Here is a 20888-nt window from a genome sequence, read left to right on the forward strand (position 1 = left end):
GATGGAAATGAAAGGGATGGTTGGTGGTGGTGGTGGTGGTGGTGGTGGTGGTGGCGCTGGTGGAGGTAGTGACAGTGGTGTTGTTGGGGACGGTGGCGGTGGTGGTGGTGATGGTGGTGACGGTGACGGTGGCGGTGGTGGTGGCTGTGGTAAGCAGATATTCATTAGTACAGCCATATCAGCTGCTAAAATTCTGAAATACTTTGAATTAATTGGAAGATATCTACTGCTTTCAAGGCACCCAAGAGCTTTTTCCTGTTGCCCCTGCTGTCAGAGCCCGGGGAGCCCCAGGCAGGCATCACTGGGCCTGCCGTGCACCAGCCTCAGGCAGAGAAGGGGCAAATGCCCAGTGCCCACCTAACTCTGAAGCTTCTGCATTATAGCCTTTGAGTTGTTCAATACTTTGTCCAGCGTGGGTGTAGGGATGGTGATGGAGAAGGTAACAGTGATACACTTCCCTCACCAAAGGGCCGGCTGGTCTCTCTGGATCAGCTCTGGTGTCCCTGGTGCTTAGGGGACCCAGGAGAAGGCAAGAGTGTGGTCCTGGCCTTAGGGAGCTCAGGGTTTCACTAAGCAGACAAGAGCTCCTGGTGAATGAGTGAGAGCACAGGCCAGGGTCTGGGAGGTACAGGAGGCAGGGTCCTGGGGTTTTCAGTGGCTTCCCAGAGGGTGTGTGAATGAGCTCTCTCTACACACACACCCAACTAGGAAGATGACACACCCCGACCCACCCTAGGAGGAAGACACACACCCACCTAATCTAGGAGGGTGAGATCCCCCCACCCACCCTAGGAGGATGACACCCCCACCCGCCCTAGGAGGATGACCTGGCTGAGCTGGCCTCCCAGCAGTACTTTGTGGACTATGGCTCCGAGATGATTCTGGAGCGCCTCCTGAACCTCGTGCCCACCTACATCCCTGACCGCGAGATCACAACCCTGAAGACGCTGGAGAAGTGGGCCCAGCTGGCCATCGCTGCCCACAAGAAGGTAGGAGAGCTGGGAGAGGTCTTGAAGGAGGGGCTCTCTGGTGATCTGGGCAATCAAAAGAGTCACAGCTCTCACCTGACATGTCCGTCCATGGGCTGCTGGGGGACAGGGTAGCACCCTTGGTCTTTCCCAGAAGACTCTCCACCATGGACATCAGTTCTCTCATGTCTTCTGTCATCTGCTCTGGGCTGGGTGCTAGGGACGCAGAGATGGATTGCATCCAGCCCTGCGGCCTCATGAGGGAAGCCATGGTCCAGGAGAACTGGGCGTCCCCACTCCTGGCCTTGCACAGGCACTTACTAGAGCTACAGCTCAGGAGTGTTGGTGCATGCTGGGGGAGCTTCTAGGAAGGGCACCCTCTTTTCTGCCTATAAGAACTCCAGCCCAACTTCCTGCCTTGGAGACTTTAGGTATAGGTCCCCTTGACCTCTTTGCTTGTGACCCCAGGCCCATGACCCACCCTGTGTAGCTCCCTTCCAGGCTAAGAAGCTGCCCAAGCAGAGCGGGGGTGGCCTGGTGAGGCTGGAGTGGTAGATCTCCAGACCCTGGTGGTGTAAGAGCAGAATCGTCTTTGCACACAAGCTGCCAGAGGACCTCACAGATCAGCAGTCTCTAACCCTTTACCACACAGCCTCTCCCCACCCAGCTCTTTGCCTTCTCTAGTGAGCTGCCCACAAGCCTCCACCCCTCCCTGAAGGCTCTCTGCACCCCCTCTACATCTAGGCCCGGCTCACCCCTAAGGCCCTCGCCTTCCCTCCAGAAGAGATGTGAGTTCTCCCTTTTCACCCCTCCGTCGCTATCCTTGGCAATCTCTCCATCACACTTGGTCAGCTGCTAAAGCCCATCCCTTCCCTGAACCTGCACTGGCTAGAATTGTGGGCTTTTCAGTCACTCTGCTGAGTTGGGAGCTCCCTGTTGTATGTGGGGGATGGGCACCCATGCTTCCCTAGTAAGTGCTCACTGATGTCGATGGAGTAAGAGAAAGACAAGCGACAGGGTGGCTGGGGGCTGATGGAATGGGACGAGGCACACAATGCACAGGAGGGCACCACGGACCTGGGCCTCCATGCGTCCAAGCCCTGGCCTCAGGGCGGGGACATTTGATTTCCAGATGAGAGTGTATAATGTCTTTTTGTCCCCTGTCTGTCCCCCTCCAGGGGATTTATGCCCAGAGGAGAACTGATTCCCAGAAGGTCAAAGAGGATGTGGTCAATTATGCCCGTTTCAAGTGGCCCTTGCTTTTCTCCAGGTTTTATGAAGCCTACAAATTCTCAGGTACCCCCAGCCCTCCTGCCTCCATGCCCTGCTCCCTCTCTCACTCCCTGGCTCCAGCCCACGGCATGGGGAGGAGATGCCCTGAGCCAGTTGCCCCAGTCAGCCAGGCTCCTGCCTGCAGAGCCACTTGGTCTCTCCGGGCCAGGGCGCTGAGTGGGCCTATTTTCCTCGGTCTAGTCAGGGTCTGTGACACATAGTAGGTGCTCAGCAGCGCATTGGGTGGAATAACTGAATGAGTATTGAGATCATTAAAACACCCATAGAGGAAGGTAGCCCAGAGTACGGTCTGGGCTGACTCCGTGCAGCTGACAGTGGATGTAGCTGACACAAGCCTGCACGAGTCGTTAGCTCAGCCGTCCTCGGGCTGTCGTTTGGGGCACCTGCTTGGTGCCATGCCCCGTAACTGGTGCCAGGCTTCATGGAATCACCAAATACCAGGCTTGCGGGGACCTTGGGTCTCCATGAGTCCAAGCCCTCCCCACACTCCGCATCACTGCAGGGCGAGGACTTGTACAAAGACCAGTGGCAGGGACAGGACTCACGCCCAGTGCCCTGGTTTCAGCACCCTCTTCCCGCCACACTCTGGGCTTTTGCTTCCAAGGAGGTTGTGCTCTCTGAGGCTCAGTTTCCCCATCTGTCAAATGGGAAATCCATCTACTCCCCACCCTGGCGGTTGTGAGGATGGGAAGGGCTGGGACCTGGGGGCGGAGGCCTCCCTCTCAGTGCCTCGGTCTCTGCCCCAGGCCCCAGCCTCCCCAAGAATGACGTCATTGTGGCCGTCAACTGGACAGGGGTCTACTTCGTGGATGAGCAGGAGCAGGTGCTTCTGGAGCTGTCCTTCCCCGAGATCATGGCCGTGTCTAGCAGTAGGTTAGTCCCAGCCCTTGCACGCCCCACTTCAGTGCAGAGCAGGGAGTTGTCAAAGCTGCACAAAGACCATGGAGGGGGCGGGACTCAATTGGGGCCCTGTCTGAAGTGAGGGGCAGATGGAGACACAGAAGGGGAAGGAGAGGACTCCCGGAGCCTTCCTGTCTGTCACGGGGCCTTTGAGGGGAGTCTCCGCCTCACAGAGGACATCACCGAGGTGCAGAGGCACGCAGTGGCCTGTCCTGGTCGCATGTAACTGAGCAGTTCGTGTGGCACTGTGCAGACCCCTCGGGCCCCTCCCTCCCAACGGGGATGGAGGAGGGTCTCTACAGTGCATTAGTGTTGTTCCAAGATGGGCGAGAGTAGTTAGGACAGTCAGGGGCAGTCGGGTGTGTATGGAAGGAACCTGGCCTGGGTTCAGGAGCCTGGGTGGACTCATTTCCATGTCCTCATCCCTAAAATGAGGTCTTAGTACTTTCCTTAGTAACATGGTGAAGAATGCACACAACACTCAGTGGGAGAGTTCTTTGCACACTGCAAAGTACAATGCACATGGGAACAAGGTTGGGGGTGGGTTCCTGGAACACGCTGGCATTCACAGCAGGGCCTTCCCCATCTGGGGCTGTGTCTGATGTGGGCCAGCGTTGGGCCATGATCCCCTCCGAGCAGGCAAGTGCTAGGCACAAGGGATGCAGTGGTGACAAGATAGTCCTTATCCTGTTGAAGCTTATGTTGAGAGGGAAGATGGATATTGAACAGGCCATGTGACAGCAGGACCCATGTGATAAGGGCTGTGGAAAGGCAGGGAAGGCTTCCTGGAGGAAGGGGTATCTAAACTGAGACCTAAAGGGTAAATAAGAATTAGACAGCAAAGGGAAAGTGGTCTGGGCCACTGCCGGCCTCCCTCTGACCATGTGTGACTTTGGCCAGGCCATGTCTGACAGGTTGAGCTGAGCTAAGTCTCACCCTGGCTGGGCCAGCCTCTCTCTGGCCAAGCCACGTCCGACTAAGCTGGCCTTGGTCTCCTTCAGGGAGTGCCGTGTCTTGCTCTCGCTGGGCTGCTCTGACTTGGGCTGTGCTGCACCTCACTCGGGCTGGGCAGGACTGACCCCGGCTGGGCCCTGTTCTCCATGTTGGTCCTGCAGGGGAGCCAAACTGACAGCCCCCAGCTTCACACTGGCCACCATCAAGGGGGATGAGTACACCTTCACCTCCAGCAATGCCGAGGATATCCGTGACCTAGTGGTCACCTTTCTGGAGGGGCTCCGAAAGAGGTCCAAGTATGTGGTGGCCTTGCAGGACAACCCCAACCCTGGTGAGTGGCTCCTGGCATGGGCTGCCAGGTACTGGGGGTCAGGGATATCAGTCAGATCACACACCTTAGCCTTGGCCTGGCATTCAAGCTGCTAGTGCCTGTTACTCATCCTTCCCCAGACGCCCTTGGTTCCAACTGGACCAAATACCTAAAGTCTGTGCCTGCCTTCTGTGCTCTGTGGGCAATCTTTTCTCTCTTTTCTTTTCTCCATATTTAATACTTCCTTCATCTTCAATACTTATCATCTGTCACCTTAGTCAGGTGAGATCAGGGGTTCCTCCTGTGTTCCCCGAATACCCACCATCTTCAAATGATGACAGCAATTACGGCTCCCTTCTGGGCCCTGGGCAGAGAGGAAATAGACCTTGTCCCTGCCCTCAGTGGAGAGAGGGGGTGGGAACAGACAGTGACAGTCCCTGCGACAGCACAGTGACCAGGGAAACCCAGAGGCTGTGGGAGCCCGGAGGACGGGCTCCACGCAGCCCGGGGTTCAGGGAGGAATGTGCGTGAGGGAGCGAGGCAGAGAGGAGAGCGGGACTGAGCACAGAGGCTGGGGAAAGCAGGTGTGTCTGAGAACTGCAGAGCCTGGTTTGGCTGGAATGGGTGAGGCGAGGGAGGAGGGGAAAGAAGTGAGGTCAGGAGGTCAGGAGGTCAGGAAGGCCAGCTTCACGTGAGGCCTTCCGAGCATGTCAAGGAGAATGGGCTTTATCCTTAGGGCAATGGGGAGCCACAGAAGGCTTTCTGAGCAGACGAGTGGCCCATTGTGATGGCCATGTCTGTGTGGAGGGCAAGGTGGAGGCAGGGTGACCAGTGAGCAGACATGAGTAGGACAGGGCGTCAGTTATTCATTCAGTGGGGAGGAACAGCTTATAGGTCATCAACCTAAATAAAGATGTGCCAACCCAGCCTCTCTCTCTGCCCCCATGTGGTCCCGTTCACCTGTGCCTCCCAGCGGGCGAGGAGTCAGGCTTCCTCAGCTTTGCCAAGGGAGACCTCATCATCCTGGACCATGACACAGGCGAGCAGGTCATGAACTCGGGCTGGGCCTGTGGCATCAATGAGCGGACCAAGCAGCGTGGGGACTTCCCCACTGACTGTGTGTATGTCATGCCCACTGTCACCATGCCACCGCGGGAGATTGTGGTATGTGGCCTGGAGGTGGCAGATGGATGGGACGCTCCCCTGGACACCTCTTAGTCTTCTTCCCATGTCTATAAAATGGAGTGAGGGATCACAATAGACTCCTGGTCTGCAGCTTCTGTGAAGACGATCTGGGGGTCTTATGGGACCACAAACTTAAAGTTAGGGCAACTATCAAACCTATATGAGATGGAGAGGGGCCTAAAACTGCATTAGATGAGGAACCGCTTGGGGTGGGGATGGGAGGAGAGTGGGGCAGGGGCATCGCCTTGCTCTGTCTGAAAGGACGATGAGAGCGGAGAGCTGGGAAGAGAGGCCCCGGTGCTCCTGCAGCCCCCTCGGGTGCAACACTGAGGCTCAGAGTTCAGTTTTCCAGGCAGCTCCTGAGCCAGGCTCTGTTCACTGGGCAGTTCTCACACTGTGTCCCCTGCCTTGTCTTGGCTTTCTGACTGACCCAACCTGGTTCAGACACAGAGCACCAAGGGAAGGGTTCTGAGCCCAGCACGATGGAGGTAGCAATAACTTCAGAAATCAAAAAGAACAAAGGGACTCCCAGGGTCAGAATAGGGCACAGGGTGCACCCCCACAGCCACAGTCTCCCCAGCCCTAGTCCAGAAGGCTCCAGGCTCTACCACATTGATTCCATGAGCCCCCAGTGGAGAGCTAACCTCAGCCTCCTGTCCCTCGGTCTCTAGGCCCTGGTCACCATGACCCCCGACCAGAGGCAGGATGTCATCCGGCTCCTGCAGCTGCGAACGCCGGAGCCTGAGGTGCGCACCAAGCCTTACACGCTGGAAGAATTTTCCTACGACTACTTCAGGTGACAGGGAAAGGGGAGAGGGGGCCCCGGGATGGCCAGCTGCAGGCTTCTGCGACTCTGGTCAGCGAGGCGGGGTTGTTTTGTGATGCCCTCACCTATGAGGTCAGAGGGAGCCAAAGGGCAGTTTTTGTCCATTGAGATGACCCTTCTCTTCATTTAAGAGATTGTGACTGCAGTCTTAGGTGGCATCTTAGGCACACACAATTCTCAGTCCTGGTGGGGAGGCGGGCACGAAACCAGGCAGCTGTGTTTCTGTGTGCCCAGTATTGTGATGGGACTGCTGGGGACAGAGGGGAGGCTTTCTGGAGGAGGTGGCATCTGAGTTGAGCTATGCAGGGGGTGAGTTGGGGTGGAGGAGTGCTGCAGGCAGGACATGCCAAGGCGGGAGCAGAGAGGAACGTGAGTGAGGAGGCCGGGGAGGGGGCAGCAGTGGCTGGGGCACAGCCAGCATCTTCATATTTCTGTTTTCCAGCTGAGAAATTAAGGCCCAGAAAGGGCTTGTGACTTACCCCAGGTCCACAGGGCGAAGCAGGGCCCCGTTCTCGGCCTCCAGGCACAGGGAGGGATGGGGACGAAGTCTCACAACCTGGGCATCAATGCTAACTGTCCCTTTGTGGTGTCAGGCCCCCGCCCAAGCACACACTGAGCCGTGTGATGGTGTCCAAGGCCCGAGGCAAGGACCGGCTGTGGAGCCACACACGGGAACCGCTCAAGCAGGCACTGCTCAAGAAAATCCTGGGCAGCGAGGAGCTCTCGCAGGAGGCCTGCATGGCCTTCATCGATATCCGAACCCATGAGGATGGGCGACACGAAGGGTCGGGGAAGAGGCCACAGGGAGGGGACTTCAGGGTGGGGTGGTGTCAGGACCTTGCCTTTAGAGTTTTCATCTAGATACCTACTTCCTTCTGAGCGCCCAGCTGGGTTTTGGGGAGATGTGGAGGGAGGGATGCTGAGGGACTGGCTCCATCCACGTGTCTGATATCTCACAGTGTATAAGTGGTCACCTTACCCATTATCTCCCCTGACCCTGTCATTTGGTTGACAGATGTGTACTGTGCCATGAGCTGAACCAGGTGTGGAGACACGGAGGTGACCAGACTTCGTCTCTGGCCTCATAGTGCCTATATTTAAGAGGGGAGATATGCTGACTGGGGTCAGTGCTCTGATAGGGCCAGCAGCACAGAGACCTGACTCGGCCTTGGAGGAGGGCTTCCTGGAGGAAGTGGTATCCAGGCTGAGACCTGAAAACTGAGTAGGCCTTAGGCAGCCAAAGGGGAGGAGAGTGGGGGAGTTCCAGACGGAGGGAGCAGCGTGCACAAAGCCCCTGAGGCAAAACCGAGCAGGGCTGTTTTGAGGGCACAAGATAATTCAGCCTGCTGGAGGGCAGATTCAAGAAGGGAACCCAAAGACATGGGCTGACTCATGTAGGGTCCCCGAGTCCTGTTAAGAAGCTTGGGTTGTGTCCCAAGGCCATGGGGAACCACTGGTCAAGGGATGGCACAGTCAGATTAGTGATTTGGACAGTGCATCCTGGTTGCTGTGAAGACTTTGGATAGGGGGTTGGGAGCCTGAGGAGGCAGCTAGAGGATTGAGGAGAGAAGGTGGGTGGTGGGCATGGAGAGTAGGGTGGGCAGATCATGCCTATTTCCTGAGTGAGAGGCCTGAACCCAGGGCCACACGATCAGGAGGCAGGCCCTGTAGGAGAGGTAGCCTCCTGCTTCCCAGGCCAGCGCTCCCCCTCAGCCATGAGCACTTCCTTGACGGCTCCCCACCCATGCTCAAGTACATGGGCGACTACCCATCCAAGAGGACGCGCTCCGTCAACGAGCTCACTGACCAGATCTTTGAGGGCGCCCTGAAGGCTGAACCCCTCAAGGACGAGGTGTATGTGCAGATCCTGAAGCAGCTGACTGACAACCACATCAGGTGAGCCTGGAGTCATGGGCAGGTGAGGCGTAGCCCCCCACCCCCACCCCTAGTGCTCCCAGCTGAAGGGAATCTTAAAGGTCATGCACCCTTTGTGATGGGGAGCTCCCTCCCTCCCAAAGCAGCACTGGCTCTGCCTGGCCGCGGTCCTCTCTCGCTCAGGCCCCCTCACGTCTTAGCTCTGTCTCAGGGGGGTCAAGAACCAAGAGGTGGTGGCTGTGCCTTCTGAGTCTGTCCTCCAAGTCTAACAGACCCAGCTCCTTCTAATTTCCTGTCACTCCCTGCCTGGGCCTCCTGTGGACCTCCGCCTCCCCCACCCCAGACTACACCAGCTGCCTGCAGGTTCAGCTCTTGAGCAAGTGTCTCATCCCTGGCCTGTGCTGGGCTGGCTGTCATTTGGAAGCTCTGGCTGAAATCTCATGGCCTAAAGGTGTTGGGCCCCAGAGGGTGTCACCTTCTCCTCCCTGTTGGGCAGACCATGGCAGGAGTGAGAAGTCAGGCTTGAGCTAGTCTCAGAGCCTGAGAGATGCCCCACCATCTTCCCTTAGGCCTAGACTCCCAACTCCGTCCCGAGCCTTGGCACTTTCTACATCTCTTACTCAAATCCACCATCGAGCCATACATCAGATCTTTTCACACTGACAAACCTTTGTGCATGCTGCGCCCACAGCCAGGAAAACCTTTCATCTCCTTTGCGTATCAGAATTTGTCTCATCCTTCAAACCCCAAATGCCACCTCCTTCTAAAAGCCTTCCAAGCTTCCCTCCTGTCTGTCCCAAGCAGCTCCCATTGGTGCCTGAGGGAGCCCAGGGGCTGGTCAAATTCAGTGCTACTCAAGGAATAGATGAGCTGAAGAGCTTCTGCCAGAATATAAGTCACATACTGCTTCTTTCAAAGGAAAGTCTTGCTAAGAAAAACAATCTTAGCTGAACCAAACGAAGCGCTTGGCGACATAGCTGATTTTCGTTCTGGCATGAGCAGATCATCTCTATGTGGCTGGCAACGACACAGCCATGTGGCCCTGCACAGGTTGGCTGACCAGCAGTAATGGTCAGGAAAGTGGGCCCATGTTGGTCCTCAGACACGGGTGGGGATCAGGGCATGTGCTATACCATGGGCTACCATGGTGAGGAGCCGAGGGGTGTGTGGCCACTGGGGGTGCTCAGACCCTTGTACCCTTGCTGGACACCACACCTCCTCCTGCAGGTATAGCGAGGAACGGGGCTGGGAGCTGCTCTGGCTGTGCACAGGCCTCTTCCCGCCCAGCAACATCCTCCTGCCCCACGTACAGCGCTTCCTGCAGTCCCGCAAGCACTGCCCACTCGCCATCGACTGCCTGCAGCGGCTCCAGAAAGCCCTAAGGTACGGACACCTGCATGGGGCAGAGGCAGCGGGCACAGAGCTTGGTGGGGGCAGGCACTGGGATGGGCTCCCGGCCACATGAGCTTGTGGGACAAGTCCCTTGGGGATAAGGGCATGACCGCACAGCAGTCAGGGCCCATCCCTGGGATACCACAGCTGCCAGCTAAACAAAGGTTGCAGTGCTCACTGCCCATTCTGGACACATTTCCAGAGTCTGGCTGCTTAGAAGGGCTTGGCTCACACCTTCGAGTCTGCTGGGGAGGCAGACACCTGACTGAACTTTGCACTCCACGAAGCTCACTTGCATCCTTTGCTTCGTTTGGTCCCCTCCACAGCCCTATGTGGTGGGTGCTGGTATTCCATTGTACAGAAGAGCAACTGGAGGCTCTCAGAAGTTAAGTGACTGTCGCCTGGTAGGAAGTGATGGACAGGGAATAGAAGTGGGTCTGTCTCTGAAAGTTCCCTCTGTTCCTTGCTACCCCTGGCCCCACGAACCCACAGGTTCCTGACTTTGTCCTTCTCTCTTTTCCCCACCTCATGGTGTTTAGAAATGGGTCCCGGAAGTATCCCCCACACCTGGTGGAGGTGGAGGCCATCCAGCACAAAACCACCCAGATTTTCCACAAGGTCTACTTTCCTGACGACACTGACGAGGTGAGGGCTGCTGGCTTCTTGGTCCGTGGATGCCCCTGAGTGACCAGACTCCCTCGGGGACACAGGGAGCAGACCTGATGCTTCTCTCTTGCCATTCCCACACTTGCCTCCATCCTCCTGCCCACGGTGGAGTCAGGGCTCAGTCAAGAGGCCACAGACTCCCCGGGTCAGGAGCCCCTGGCTTCCTGGTCCAACCTCCAGCCTCCTTGAGCAGCCTGAGGTCATGTCTCCCTCTCTCTGAGGAGCCTTCCTTAGAGAGAAGCGCTTCCTCCCTCTGAGCCGAGCTCTACGCCTGTGCCGCCTCCCTGACGCCAGCTCTGTTCCTGGGCATAGGCCCGCCTGCCCCCTGCCCCAGGCCTCCCCTACTGCCTTGAGCCCACTTTCTTACAGACCCCTTCCTATCTCATTCAGATAAACGAGCCCAACATCAAAACTTTTAGCTCGAAAAGCAGTTTTAAAACTTGTCTAGAGACAAGACTCAGAAATGCCACGATAGGATTCCTGTCACAAAGACAGAAAAACTTTCTAAGATCCTTTCCTGTCTCCTCCAGTGGAAGGTTCCATAGAGCAGGTCCCCCCACTCCCCACTGCCCTCAGTTGCATTTCTCCCTCCATCCGAACTTCCCCAGACTCTCTGATTCCTCCCATCCCAGTGTGGGCTGCTTTCTCCTCCCCTTTTCTGGAATTTGCTTTCCTCTTCGATTCCTCCCACCCCAGTCTGGGCTGCTTCCCCTCTATCTTTTCTCCTCCCCTTTTCTGGAATTTGCTTTCCTCTTCCTCCAGTCTCTCTCCTTCCAATCACCGGTGCTGTCTGTGCTCCCCTGGCCTCTGCCATCACTCATGCTTGTCCAGCCAGGGCCAGGACCTTAAAGGCCAAGGCCGAGTCCTGTTTGGAGGGCTGGGCAGGACACAATCTGGAAAGACCCAGACAGGAGTTGCCTTTTCCTTTTCTTAAACACTGTGCCCAGTTCTGGACCCACAGGGCGCCCCCTGGGGGGCGGGGCTGTCTTGCATGGGAGGGGACTCAGTCTAGTTGGAGTCACAGCCAGAGGGTCTCAAGAGGCCCTGCCAGAGCCAAGTGATGACCCCGCCAACCCCCCAGGCCTTCGAGGTGGAGTCCAGCACTAAGGCCAAGGACTTCTGCCAGAACATCGCCGCTCGGCTGCTCCTCAAGTCCTCCGAGGGATTCAGCCTCTTTGTCAAAATTGCAGACAAGGTGGGTGGTGGGTCGTTGCCTTCTATCCGCCTGCTGTTGGTCTATCTGTTGAGAAATTTGCTGGAGCCATGGCAGCTCATGGGGCAGCAGTGGGGGAGGAGTGAGATGGAAGGAGGGGGAGGGGGGAGGGGGAGAGGGGCACTCCTGCACGCAGCATCTGCGTGTGCCCATCTCCTTCTCATATCCCTGCAATGGCCCCCTCATGTGTCACGGCTGCCCCCAAATCTCTCTTCTGAGGCACTGCACAGCATGCTCAGACTCTCGGGAGCCATGTGGTACTCTATGTTCTGGGTGCTCCAGGCTCCTCACCCTGCCCTGACACTTTCCATATTTGATCTGGTCCCTCAGCTGGCATGCCGAGGCCAATTAACCCTCAAAATAACTCTCGAAGAGTGATCATCCCAACCTAATAGAACACAAAACTCATGCTTAGAAGGGTTAGGGAACTTATCTAAGGTCGCACGGCAGGGACTCAGCTCTAGGTGGGTGTGACTCCAGAGGGCAGGCCGCTGCCACCATCCCACATAGTCCTCCCCCACTTCTCTGTCCATGGGAATCGAAGGCCCAATGTGAAAGCCGCTGCCCACGTGGGGCTTTCCTGACCCGCTCAGGCAGACCGGATGCCCGCTTCTGCTGCTCGCTCCCAGTTCCCTGTGTGTCCATGTCTGCCTCCTCACTTCATGGCTGTCCCTGTGCCGGACACTGGGGACCCAGAGGTAGTCTCAGTGAGGTCCTTGACCGGGGTCGCTGAGAGCCTGCAGGAGGAGCAGGACATGGATGCCAGACGATATCTAAGGCGGGGGAAGGGCCTCGTTCTCGGCCATGGGCTCTCGTGTGCCACTCAGTGGGTTTTAACTGAAGGACTGAATGGAATGATTGTCACTCTAGGCAGATTGTATTCTAGAGACACTCAGTAGGTGCCGTTGGTGCAAGGTGGGCTGATATGCGACGCCTCTTCTGCCCTTCTGGTTGCCAGTGGGAGTCTTTATGGAGAAGGAGCCACCAGGAGGGCCTTGGGTGGGAAAGTCAGAAAACTCAGTGTTGCTCAAACTAAAATGAGTGGATCAGAATGGCCATGTCCTTAGGTCATCAGCGTCCCTGAGAACGACTTCTTCTTCGACTTCGTTCGACACTTGACAGACTGGATAAAGAAAGCACGGCCGGTCAAGGATGGTAATGTGAGGCTGGGTCCTGGGATCATCTGAGGCCTGGAGCAGGGCGGGTGCTGGCTCAGGGCCACACCGCAAGGCCCACCTGGGTGGTACCCAAGGGGCTGGTGCTGGACATGGGTGCCCCTCTGTACCCAGACCCTCCAGGTGACTGACTGCCCTTTGCCACAGGAATCGTGCCCTCGCTCACCTACCAAGTATTCTTTATGAAGAAGCTGTGGACCACCACGGTGCCAGGGAAGGACCCCATGGCCGATTCCATCTTCCACTATTACCAGGTGATATGCCCAGTGCCTCTCTGCTGTTGTTGCCCCCACGCATGGCGACCTTATATGCTGTGACTGTGAAAGCAGAGGCCTGCTGTCCTTCCTTGCCAGGGGAGGGGCCACTAACAGCACATCCTTGAAGAGATTTCTCCTGGGACCCTCTAGGGTGGGTGGTGGGGTGGGTGGGTGGCGGCAGTGGCCCAACCTCTCAGATCTTCTCAACCTTCTAGCCCCCAGGGGCTTGACTGTTTCTTCTGAGCTCCCAAATCCCATCTGTTCAGGCCCTTCCCTTGGTGAGGGGCTGTCCTCTGAATTTAAGGTTCTGCTGTTACAGTTGGGTATATCTGAGGCCTCAGATGAATCTGTAAATATTTTCCAGCACAGACATGTGCTTGCAGGAAGCAGGAGGAAGGCTCACATGTTGAGCCTCTATTACGTGTCTGATATTTTTCACTCATTCTTTCCTCTCAACAAACCTCAAGAAGTAGGCGTGTTGTTCCCATTTTACCGAGGGAGAAACTGAGACACAGAGAAATCAAGTGATGTAATATGGACAACAGGGCCAAAGGGACTCGGGTTTGATTCCAGGTCTTTGTGACTGCAGACTCAGTGATCTTTTCTGGGCTAGCTGGTTTGCCATTCTGTGGGAGAGACAAGCCAGGATGTTGGGAAGGGCGGGGGAGGTGGGACGGTGGCTGCCATGGTAGAGTGAACCCTGGCCTGGGAGTCAGAAGGGCTGTCCTCATTCAAATCTAGGATCTACCTCTCCCCCGTGCCTCTCCCCACCCTCACCCTGCGTTGCCCATTTAGTGAATGGCGAGGTCAACTACCAGTTGACACAAGGAAGAAACCCAAGTCGGCCTTGATCTCTCTCTCTCCCTCACCTCCCACATCCTAAATCATTTACCTGACTTTATCTCCTGAAGATCTCTCAAATCCATCCACGTCTCCATCACCCCTACCATCCGAATGAAGCCAGTAACCTTTTCTCTGATTTCCCCCTTCTGTTTTTGTCCCCCTTCAATCCATTCTCCACAGGGTGGTCCTCATACTTTCCAGATCCTCTCAGTGGCTTCCTATATCCCTTCCTATTCCCAAATCCTGACTGTGGCCCTACATGGAGGTGCCACTATCTACGTTGCTGCCTTGTCTTGTATCCAGCATCCCTTTGCTCAGTTCACTCCATGTACATTTTTCCAAACTTTCAAGTCTGTCACAGAGCTTCAGTGATGTTCTCTCTTCTGGGATGCTCTTCCCACAGTTCTTTCCCTCTTTACCCACAGTTCTTTCCCTCTTTACCCACCGAGCTTTCAGATGTGAATTAAATCATTTTTTAAAAAATTCATTTATTTAAATTAGTTTCAAGTATACAGTACAGTGGTTAGACAACTATATAGTTCATAAAATGATCCCCACAATTGCTTCCTCCCTCCCTAGCCCTCCACTTAGCCATCATATTAATGCTAACTGCATTCCCTATGTCGTGCTCCCCATTCCTGTGACCAGCTATCAACTACCAATTTGTACTTCTTTAACCCTTCACCCCATTCTCCCAGCCACCCAACCCCTGCTGCCCTCTGTCCGTCACCAAATTGTCCACTATATTTGTGAGTCTGTTTTTGATTAGTTTCTTCTTTTTGTTCCTTAGATTCCACATATAAGAGAAATCATATGCTATTTATCTTTGTCTGACTTATTTCACTCAGCATAATAATCTCTAGGTCCATCCATGTCATTGCAAATTGTAGGATTTCATTTTTTTAATGGCTGAGTAATATTCCATTGTATATATGAACCATAATTTATCCAATCATCTGTCGATGGGCATTTAGGTTACTTCCATATCTTGGCTATTGTAAATTGTGATGCCATGAATATTGGGGAGTATAGATCTTTACAAATTATTGTTTTGGTTTTCTTTGGATAAATACCCAGAAGTGCAATTGTTGAGTCAAAAGGTACATCTATTTTTAATTTTTTGAGGAACCTCCATACTGTTTTCCATAGCTGCTGTACCAATTTGTAATCCCACCAACAATGTATGAAGGTTCCCTTTCTCCGCACCCTCACCAACACTTATTGTTTTTTGCAATCATTTTATCTTAAAGAAAGTCTTCCTGTCCCGAAGACTGGATCAGGTTACCTTGTTTTATGTCCTCACAGCACTGAGAACAATTCCTTCAAAAACTGGAATTATACATTGATTTGGTGTGATAATATCTGTTCTTGCCTTGACTATAAGTTCCATGAGAGTAGGGAGGGTACATGTTGTTGCTTAAAGGGCTTGGCTTATAGTAGGTGCTCAATAAATATTTGTTGGCTTGATGGACTGGTGAATAGGTGAATGGGTGACTCTGTGAATGGATGGCTGGAAGGATGGATGATGAGTGAATTTATGGATGGGTGAGTAAATGGGTAGGTGGATAGGAGGATGGGTGAGTTGATCGTGGACAAATGGGGAAATGGATGGGAAATGGATGTGAGTGGATAGACCGATATGGCTGGGTGGTAGATGGATAGATGGTTATCAATAGGGAGATAGGTGGTGGGGAGGTGGGCTGTTTTCAAACTGCAATGTGCTGAATCTGTGTAGACATAATTGCTACTTCCCTATATTGTGCCATCTCCTCTTAAGGAGCAGCGTCAGCTGAGGCTGGAGAAGTGGGTGGGCCTCGATGTGGGGTAAGGCAGTAGACTCTGCCTTGGAGTGGGAGGGAAGAAGCCTGCTTCCTCCAGGTCCCTCCCCACCTGTGAACTGCTCTGTCTCTGGCAGGAGTTGCCCAAGTATCTCCGAGGCTACCACAAGTGCACGCGGGAGGAGGTGCTGCAGTTGGGGGCACTGATCTATAGAGTCAAGTTTGAGGAGGACAAGTCTTACTTCCCCAGTATCCCCAAGCTGCTACGGGAGCTGGTGCCCCAGGACCTCATCCGGCAAGTCTCACCTGATGACTGGAAGCGGGTGAGCATGGCAGAGGCAGTGGGAATAGGATCTGCCTGCAATGGCCCCCTGGGTACCCCAGGGGTCAAGGGGGCAGGTGCTGGCCAGCAGCCCAGGGAAGTGTCTCCTGTGGCCCTGTATTTGATAAGGTCTCTGTCACATTCTCCCTTCCACCTGCTATTGTCTCCAGTCTTTCAGGCAGAGGATTCCGCTGGCCACTTGTCAGTAATTTGCCCTGTCTTGGTTACCACAGTGACTCGACTTGATACTCTCTGGCCCACTTGCTTGGGGGAGGAAAGGGAGGCCAGGAGTCCATTAACTGGGATAAAGTGGGGAGCCCCTCATGGCCTCCAGGACCCCTCTCCAAGGCCAATGACAGCTGCTGACAGTGCGGATGGGACAGGAGTGGCAGGGGAGGGGGCTCTAACCCACCCTCCCCCTGCAGTCCATCGTAGCCTACTTCAACAAGCACGCAGGGAAGTCCAAGGAAGAGGCCAAGCTGGCCTTCCTGAAGCTCATCTTCAAGTGGCCCACCTTCGGCTCAGCTTTCTTCGAGGTGAAGGTACGCTGTGGGTAGCTTCTGAGAGAGGAGGAAGGGGGTGAGGAGCGGGGATGAGAAGGCACAGAGACTCCCCCCCAGGACTATGGGAAACAGCGATGGCCTCTGCTGCTGGCCCCGGCAAGGAAATGAGGGAAGCCCTTCAACCTTGTCTCAGCTAAGGATCTCGGCTAAATACTGAGTCCTGGGCTCAGTCCTGGGAAAGAGAAGGGCCAGCAGCTCAGCCTGGCAGATGTGTAAACAGGTCAGAATCATGGAGGATAAACTGTGGGGAGCTTTTGTCAAGGCGGCAGAGCCAGGGAGGCCCACCCAGACTGTGAAGGCTGAGGAGGCCTCCTGGAGGAGGCAATATCTGAGATTTCTTGGAAGACCCAGGGGAGAGTTTTCCTGGCAGAGGGCCTAGCATGAGCAAAGACCCAGAAGTGTGAGAGCTCAAGCCTGGGCAGGAAGAGCAAGTGGTTAAGTGTGGACAGGCATAAGGTGTGAGGTGAGCAGATTGTGATGAAAGGCAGGTTGGCAAGCAGGCAAGGGGGCTGGGTTTCCTCCTGCTGGTGGTGGCCAGCCTTGGAGGGTTCTGAACGAGGATAATGGGCAGAAGCCCATTTTGACTGGAGGGTAGGGGGTGGATCTGAGGGGCAAGACCAGAGGCAGAAGAATGGTGAAGAGGCTGCTCTGAGAGGATGAGGGGACAGGTCCAGATGGAGAGGAGAGGACAGCCTTGTTACACACCTAGGGAGGCCTTTAGAGAAGCCTGGCTGTGCAGGAAACAGGTAGATAGCTGGAGGCAGGTCTCAGGTTCGAGGAGGATTTTTAAAGATGAGCGATGTTTGGGCTGAGAGAGAGGAGACAGCAGAGACTCCTAGAGGAGGAGAGAAGGGATGAAACCACTGCTAGGGAGGTGGAAAAGGGGCTCATTTGGGGACCCATTAAGAGATTTTCGGCAGCACTGAGGGCCCAGCATAGGTGGAAACCGTGAGATTGTGGCAGGGCTGCCAGCACCGCTGCACCCCTGGCACCAAGTAGGTAGCAGGAGAGGTTGACTTAATGCTAGCTGGGGACGTATTCATTCCCGTCCCAAATGCACCCCTGCTCTGGGTCCCCCATCTGATGATTTTTCGCTTTCTTTACTAGCAAACTACGGAGCCAAACTTCCCTGAGATCCTCTTAATTGCTATCAACAAGTATGGGGTCAGCCTCATTGATCCCAGGACCAAGGTGAGCGTTGACAGGAAAGAGCGGGCGGGGGCAGGCTGCTCTGTCTGCACGCCGACAAAAGCCCCTGCCAGCCAACATCTTCACTTCATCTGCCCTCTTGGCCACACATCTTGAGAGGCTGCCTGTGTTTGCTCTGTCTGCTTCCTTACTGCTCTGTCAAAATAGCTTTTCTAGAGTTACTAACAAATACCTTATTACTAAATACAATGAACCCTTTTTAGTACTTAGACTTTCGACATCATTGGACGCTGCCATCCACTTGATCCTTCCAAAATGCTCTCTGCTCGTCTTGGTCAGGATGGCAGGCTGTGCTGGGGTAACTGCTGCTCATATTTATGGGCCAGAGCAGTCCTCACCGAAGGGGCCAGGAAGCACAGTTCTACCATGTGCACAAGAGGGGTACACCTGGACTGTTGGCAACAGGTGCCAATGACCACCATCTTCCCATTGGCTTCATGTGCCCACTTTTCTCTCTTGGTCATCTTCAGAGACTTCTGTGGGCTGCTTCTTTACCTTGCTCTCCAAGGTTCTATCCTGTCTTCCTGTCGCTTTCCTCAAACTTCCCCTGGACCAGCTCATTGAAACCCATCTCAGTTCCTTCAGGCCTCTTACATTTCCAATCCCAGTGCCATGTGCCCAACAGCCTCTTGGACTTCCCTGGGTATCCTGCAAGCCGGTGCAACCAAGGCATGGAGGGGGAAGGCACCTGCCTGCCACAGCAGCTCCATGGCAGAGCTGTCCTCTACCTTCTTGTCCCTTCTCTTATCTGAGAGCCGAGGCCTGTCATATGGGTGGTGTCCATGGGCTGGGGCCAAGGGGAGTGAGGCCAGAGGGTGGGCCAAGGCTGTGCAGCTTCAGACTTTCTGTTCCTCTAGGACATCTTGACCACTCACCCCTTCACCAAGATCTCCAACTGGAGCAGCGGCAACACCTACTTCCACATCACCATTGGGAACCTGGTGCGCGGGAGCAAACTGCTCTGTGAGACGTCACTGGTGAGAGCTCTTCCTTCCGGGCCTGGTGGGCTCCCCTGCTTCACCTGCAGCTTCATCCTCTCCCAGCCCTTGGAACAAACATGAGGAGTGGGTTGCTTGGCCTGGATCAGGATCGAGGGTTAGGCTGGGGCCAAGGTCAGGTCAGTTTAAGGCTCAGCTTAGGTCTTGAGGGAGAGGCTTAATCTGGGGCTGAGGAGCAGACCCTTCATTTGGTAACTATTGTTTTAAGTGCCTTCAGTATCTGGGAATTGAGCTTTCAGCCCCTGAGTTCAACAGTAGAACCAGTAGCAATGAGGTCTCCTGGACTGAGCTCAACTTCCAAGGCATAACTCAACTGGTAGAGCCTTCAGAGTCACTCTTAGAGGTAGGCATCCAGGATTTGAAGGACCCAGGAGGTAAGTGGGGTCATAACAGCTTAGAACCTTAGACATGTAGCTGGATGAATCCAACCCTTCAGCTGTGCAGCTGGGGAGACAGAGTCCAAAGTGGGAAAGGATTTGCCTTTGCCCAGGGTTCTGCCTACTGCAGGGCTTCCTGGGAGCTGTGTTCTGGGTCTGAGTGGGCTGGCCCTGTCCTAGCGTGTGCTGTTTATCTTCTTACCACTGTTTCCAGGGCTACAAGATGGATGACCTCTTGACTTCCTATATTAGCCAGATGCTCACAGCTATGAGCAAACAGCGGGGCTCCAGGAGTGGCAAGTGAACAGTGGAGAGGTGGCACTGGCTCTGCGCCTGCTCCCTGGGCAGCAGCTGGCTCAGGCCCATCAGCTACCTCTGCAGCTGGGGGAAGAACTATTCCATCCAGGCAGGGAGGAAGGACTGGCTGGCTACCAGTGACTGCACCAGCTCGGCCTCCGGCCCTTCTTCCAGTGAGGTGTCCCAGCTGGAATACAGAACTTCCCTCCAGCCGCCCTTGAGGAGCCTGGGTTGGATCTGGTCCTGGCTTGCTGTGGCCTTCCCAGTTGTTAGACCCAGTTCTCCTTAGATGCTTTTCTCATCTCAGACCAGCCCTACCACGCGACCTCCTTACACTTTCTGTGCACCACTGAGACAGGAATCAAGAAGACAACCTAGTTCTCCATACTGGGAGCAAAATCAAACCAACCCAGCAAAGAATATCTGACACCTAAGGAACTGGTTTAATTTCCCAAACTCCAGGATCCTCAGCTGGGGTGAGGGAGACAGACCACTTTTATATATTGTAGTGTGAGTGCCGAGCCCCTGCTCCCTGAGGATCTTGGGGCATAAACCGTATGTTTCACCTTCTGGCCCTAGAGTGTATTTGTTGTGGGGAGGGCAGAGAGAGGGGAAGATTGTGGGGCCTGGACAGGGCCATTTGTGTGTGCAGGTGGCTTGTATAACCATCTCCCTGGTCTGTGTGTACAGGGCCAAGCTGGTTCAGGTTTGGGGATAGCGGTGCCTGAACCCAAGGTGTGCTTGAAAGGGACCGGTTGCGGAGAAATGTTGGACATCAGCTTGGGAGATAAGGATGTAAATGTGCATGGACTGGGGATCTAGAGGGACTGGCTTCTGGGCCTTAACTAGGGCCAGTGGAGCCAGAGTGGCCCTTGCATCCTGCCAGAAATGTCTCCTTGGCTCATCAAGAGACCACCAGGAACCCCAAGGACAATGCTGCTTTGGGTTAAATCCTTACATCCAGTGCGTGCCTGTAAAATGTTTTTGACCAGATGGAACGACCAAGTTTAAACATGACCTGGGGAGGTCTGGGGTGGGGGCTTCAGACAGGAAGGTGTGATTTGGGGCTTTGGCTGGGATGAGTGTCAAGAGAAGTAACTGGAGAATCCCCCTGAAGTGGGCATGTTTGTCATCTGCCTCAGGGTCTCCAATACTTAAGCAGAGCAAGCAAATCCTGGTTGCCCTCACACTCAAGTGTCTTAGGTCATCTGCATTTAGGTGCCCAATGACAAGGTGCCCATGGGGAGTGCTATTCTCTCCAATTGGCTGTGTGGGAGAGGGAGGGGCTGGTTGCGAACTGGAGGCCCCGAACCAGGTAGCCCTGCTTTCTGGAATGACCATGTGGCTGTCTGAGACAGCCCTGTCTCACCAATGGTCACATGACTCCACAGTCAGCCCAGGATATATCTGAGCCAGAAGGAAGGTGCTGTGGTAGCCTGCCCCTATACCATCATCATATAGATGGGGATGCTGAAGCCCAGAGAAAG

The 20888-nt window shown here is 54.9% G+C and overlaps 1 protein-coding gene across 1 annotated transcript in view; it reads left to right on the top strand.

The window, feature by feature from the left end:
• MYO7A (myosin VIIA) overlaps positions 1-19408 on the top strand; it is a 64430-nt gene extending 45022 nt beyond the window's left edge. Inside the window, exons 27-44 of the mRNA XM_006926861.1 lie at positions 819-989; positions 2147-2264; positions 3008-3134; positions 4277-4446; positions 5399-5589; positions 6282-6406; positions 7030-7187; positions 8179-8332; positions 9539-9694; positions 10243-10348; positions 11451-11564; positions 12650-12737; positions 12905-13011; positions 15773-15958; positions 16383-16493; positions 17628-17711; positions 18587-18706; positions 19319-19408. Of these exons, the coding sequence (XP_006926923.1) occupies positions 819-989; positions 2147-2264; positions 3008-3134; positions 4277-4446; positions 5399-5589; positions 6282-6406; positions 7030-7187; positions 8179-8332; positions 9539-9694; positions 10243-10348; positions 11451-11564; positions 12650-12737; positions 12905-13011; positions 15773-15958; positions 16383-16493; positions 17628-17711; positions 18587-18706; positions 19319-19408 (2376 nt within the window). The remainder of the gene's footprint in view (positions 1-818; positions 990-2146; positions 2265-3007; positions 3135-4276; positions 4447-5398; positions 5590-6281; positions 6407-7029; positions 7188-8178; positions 8333-9538; positions 9695-10242; positions 10349-11450; positions 11565-12649; positions 12738-12904; positions 13012-15772; positions 15959-16382; positions 16494-17627; positions 17712-18586; positions 18707-19318) is intronic.
• Positions 19409-20888: the final 1480 nt, after the last annotated feature.

This window comes from Pteropus alecto, unplaced genomic scaffold (assembly GCF_000325575.1).
Source record: "Pteropus alecto unplaced genomic scaffold, ASM32557v1 scaffold7, whole genome shotgun sequence".
Taxonomy (NCBI): domain Eukaryota; kingdom Metazoa; phylum Chordata; class Mammalia; order Chiroptera; family Pteropodidae; genus Pteropus; species Pteropus alecto.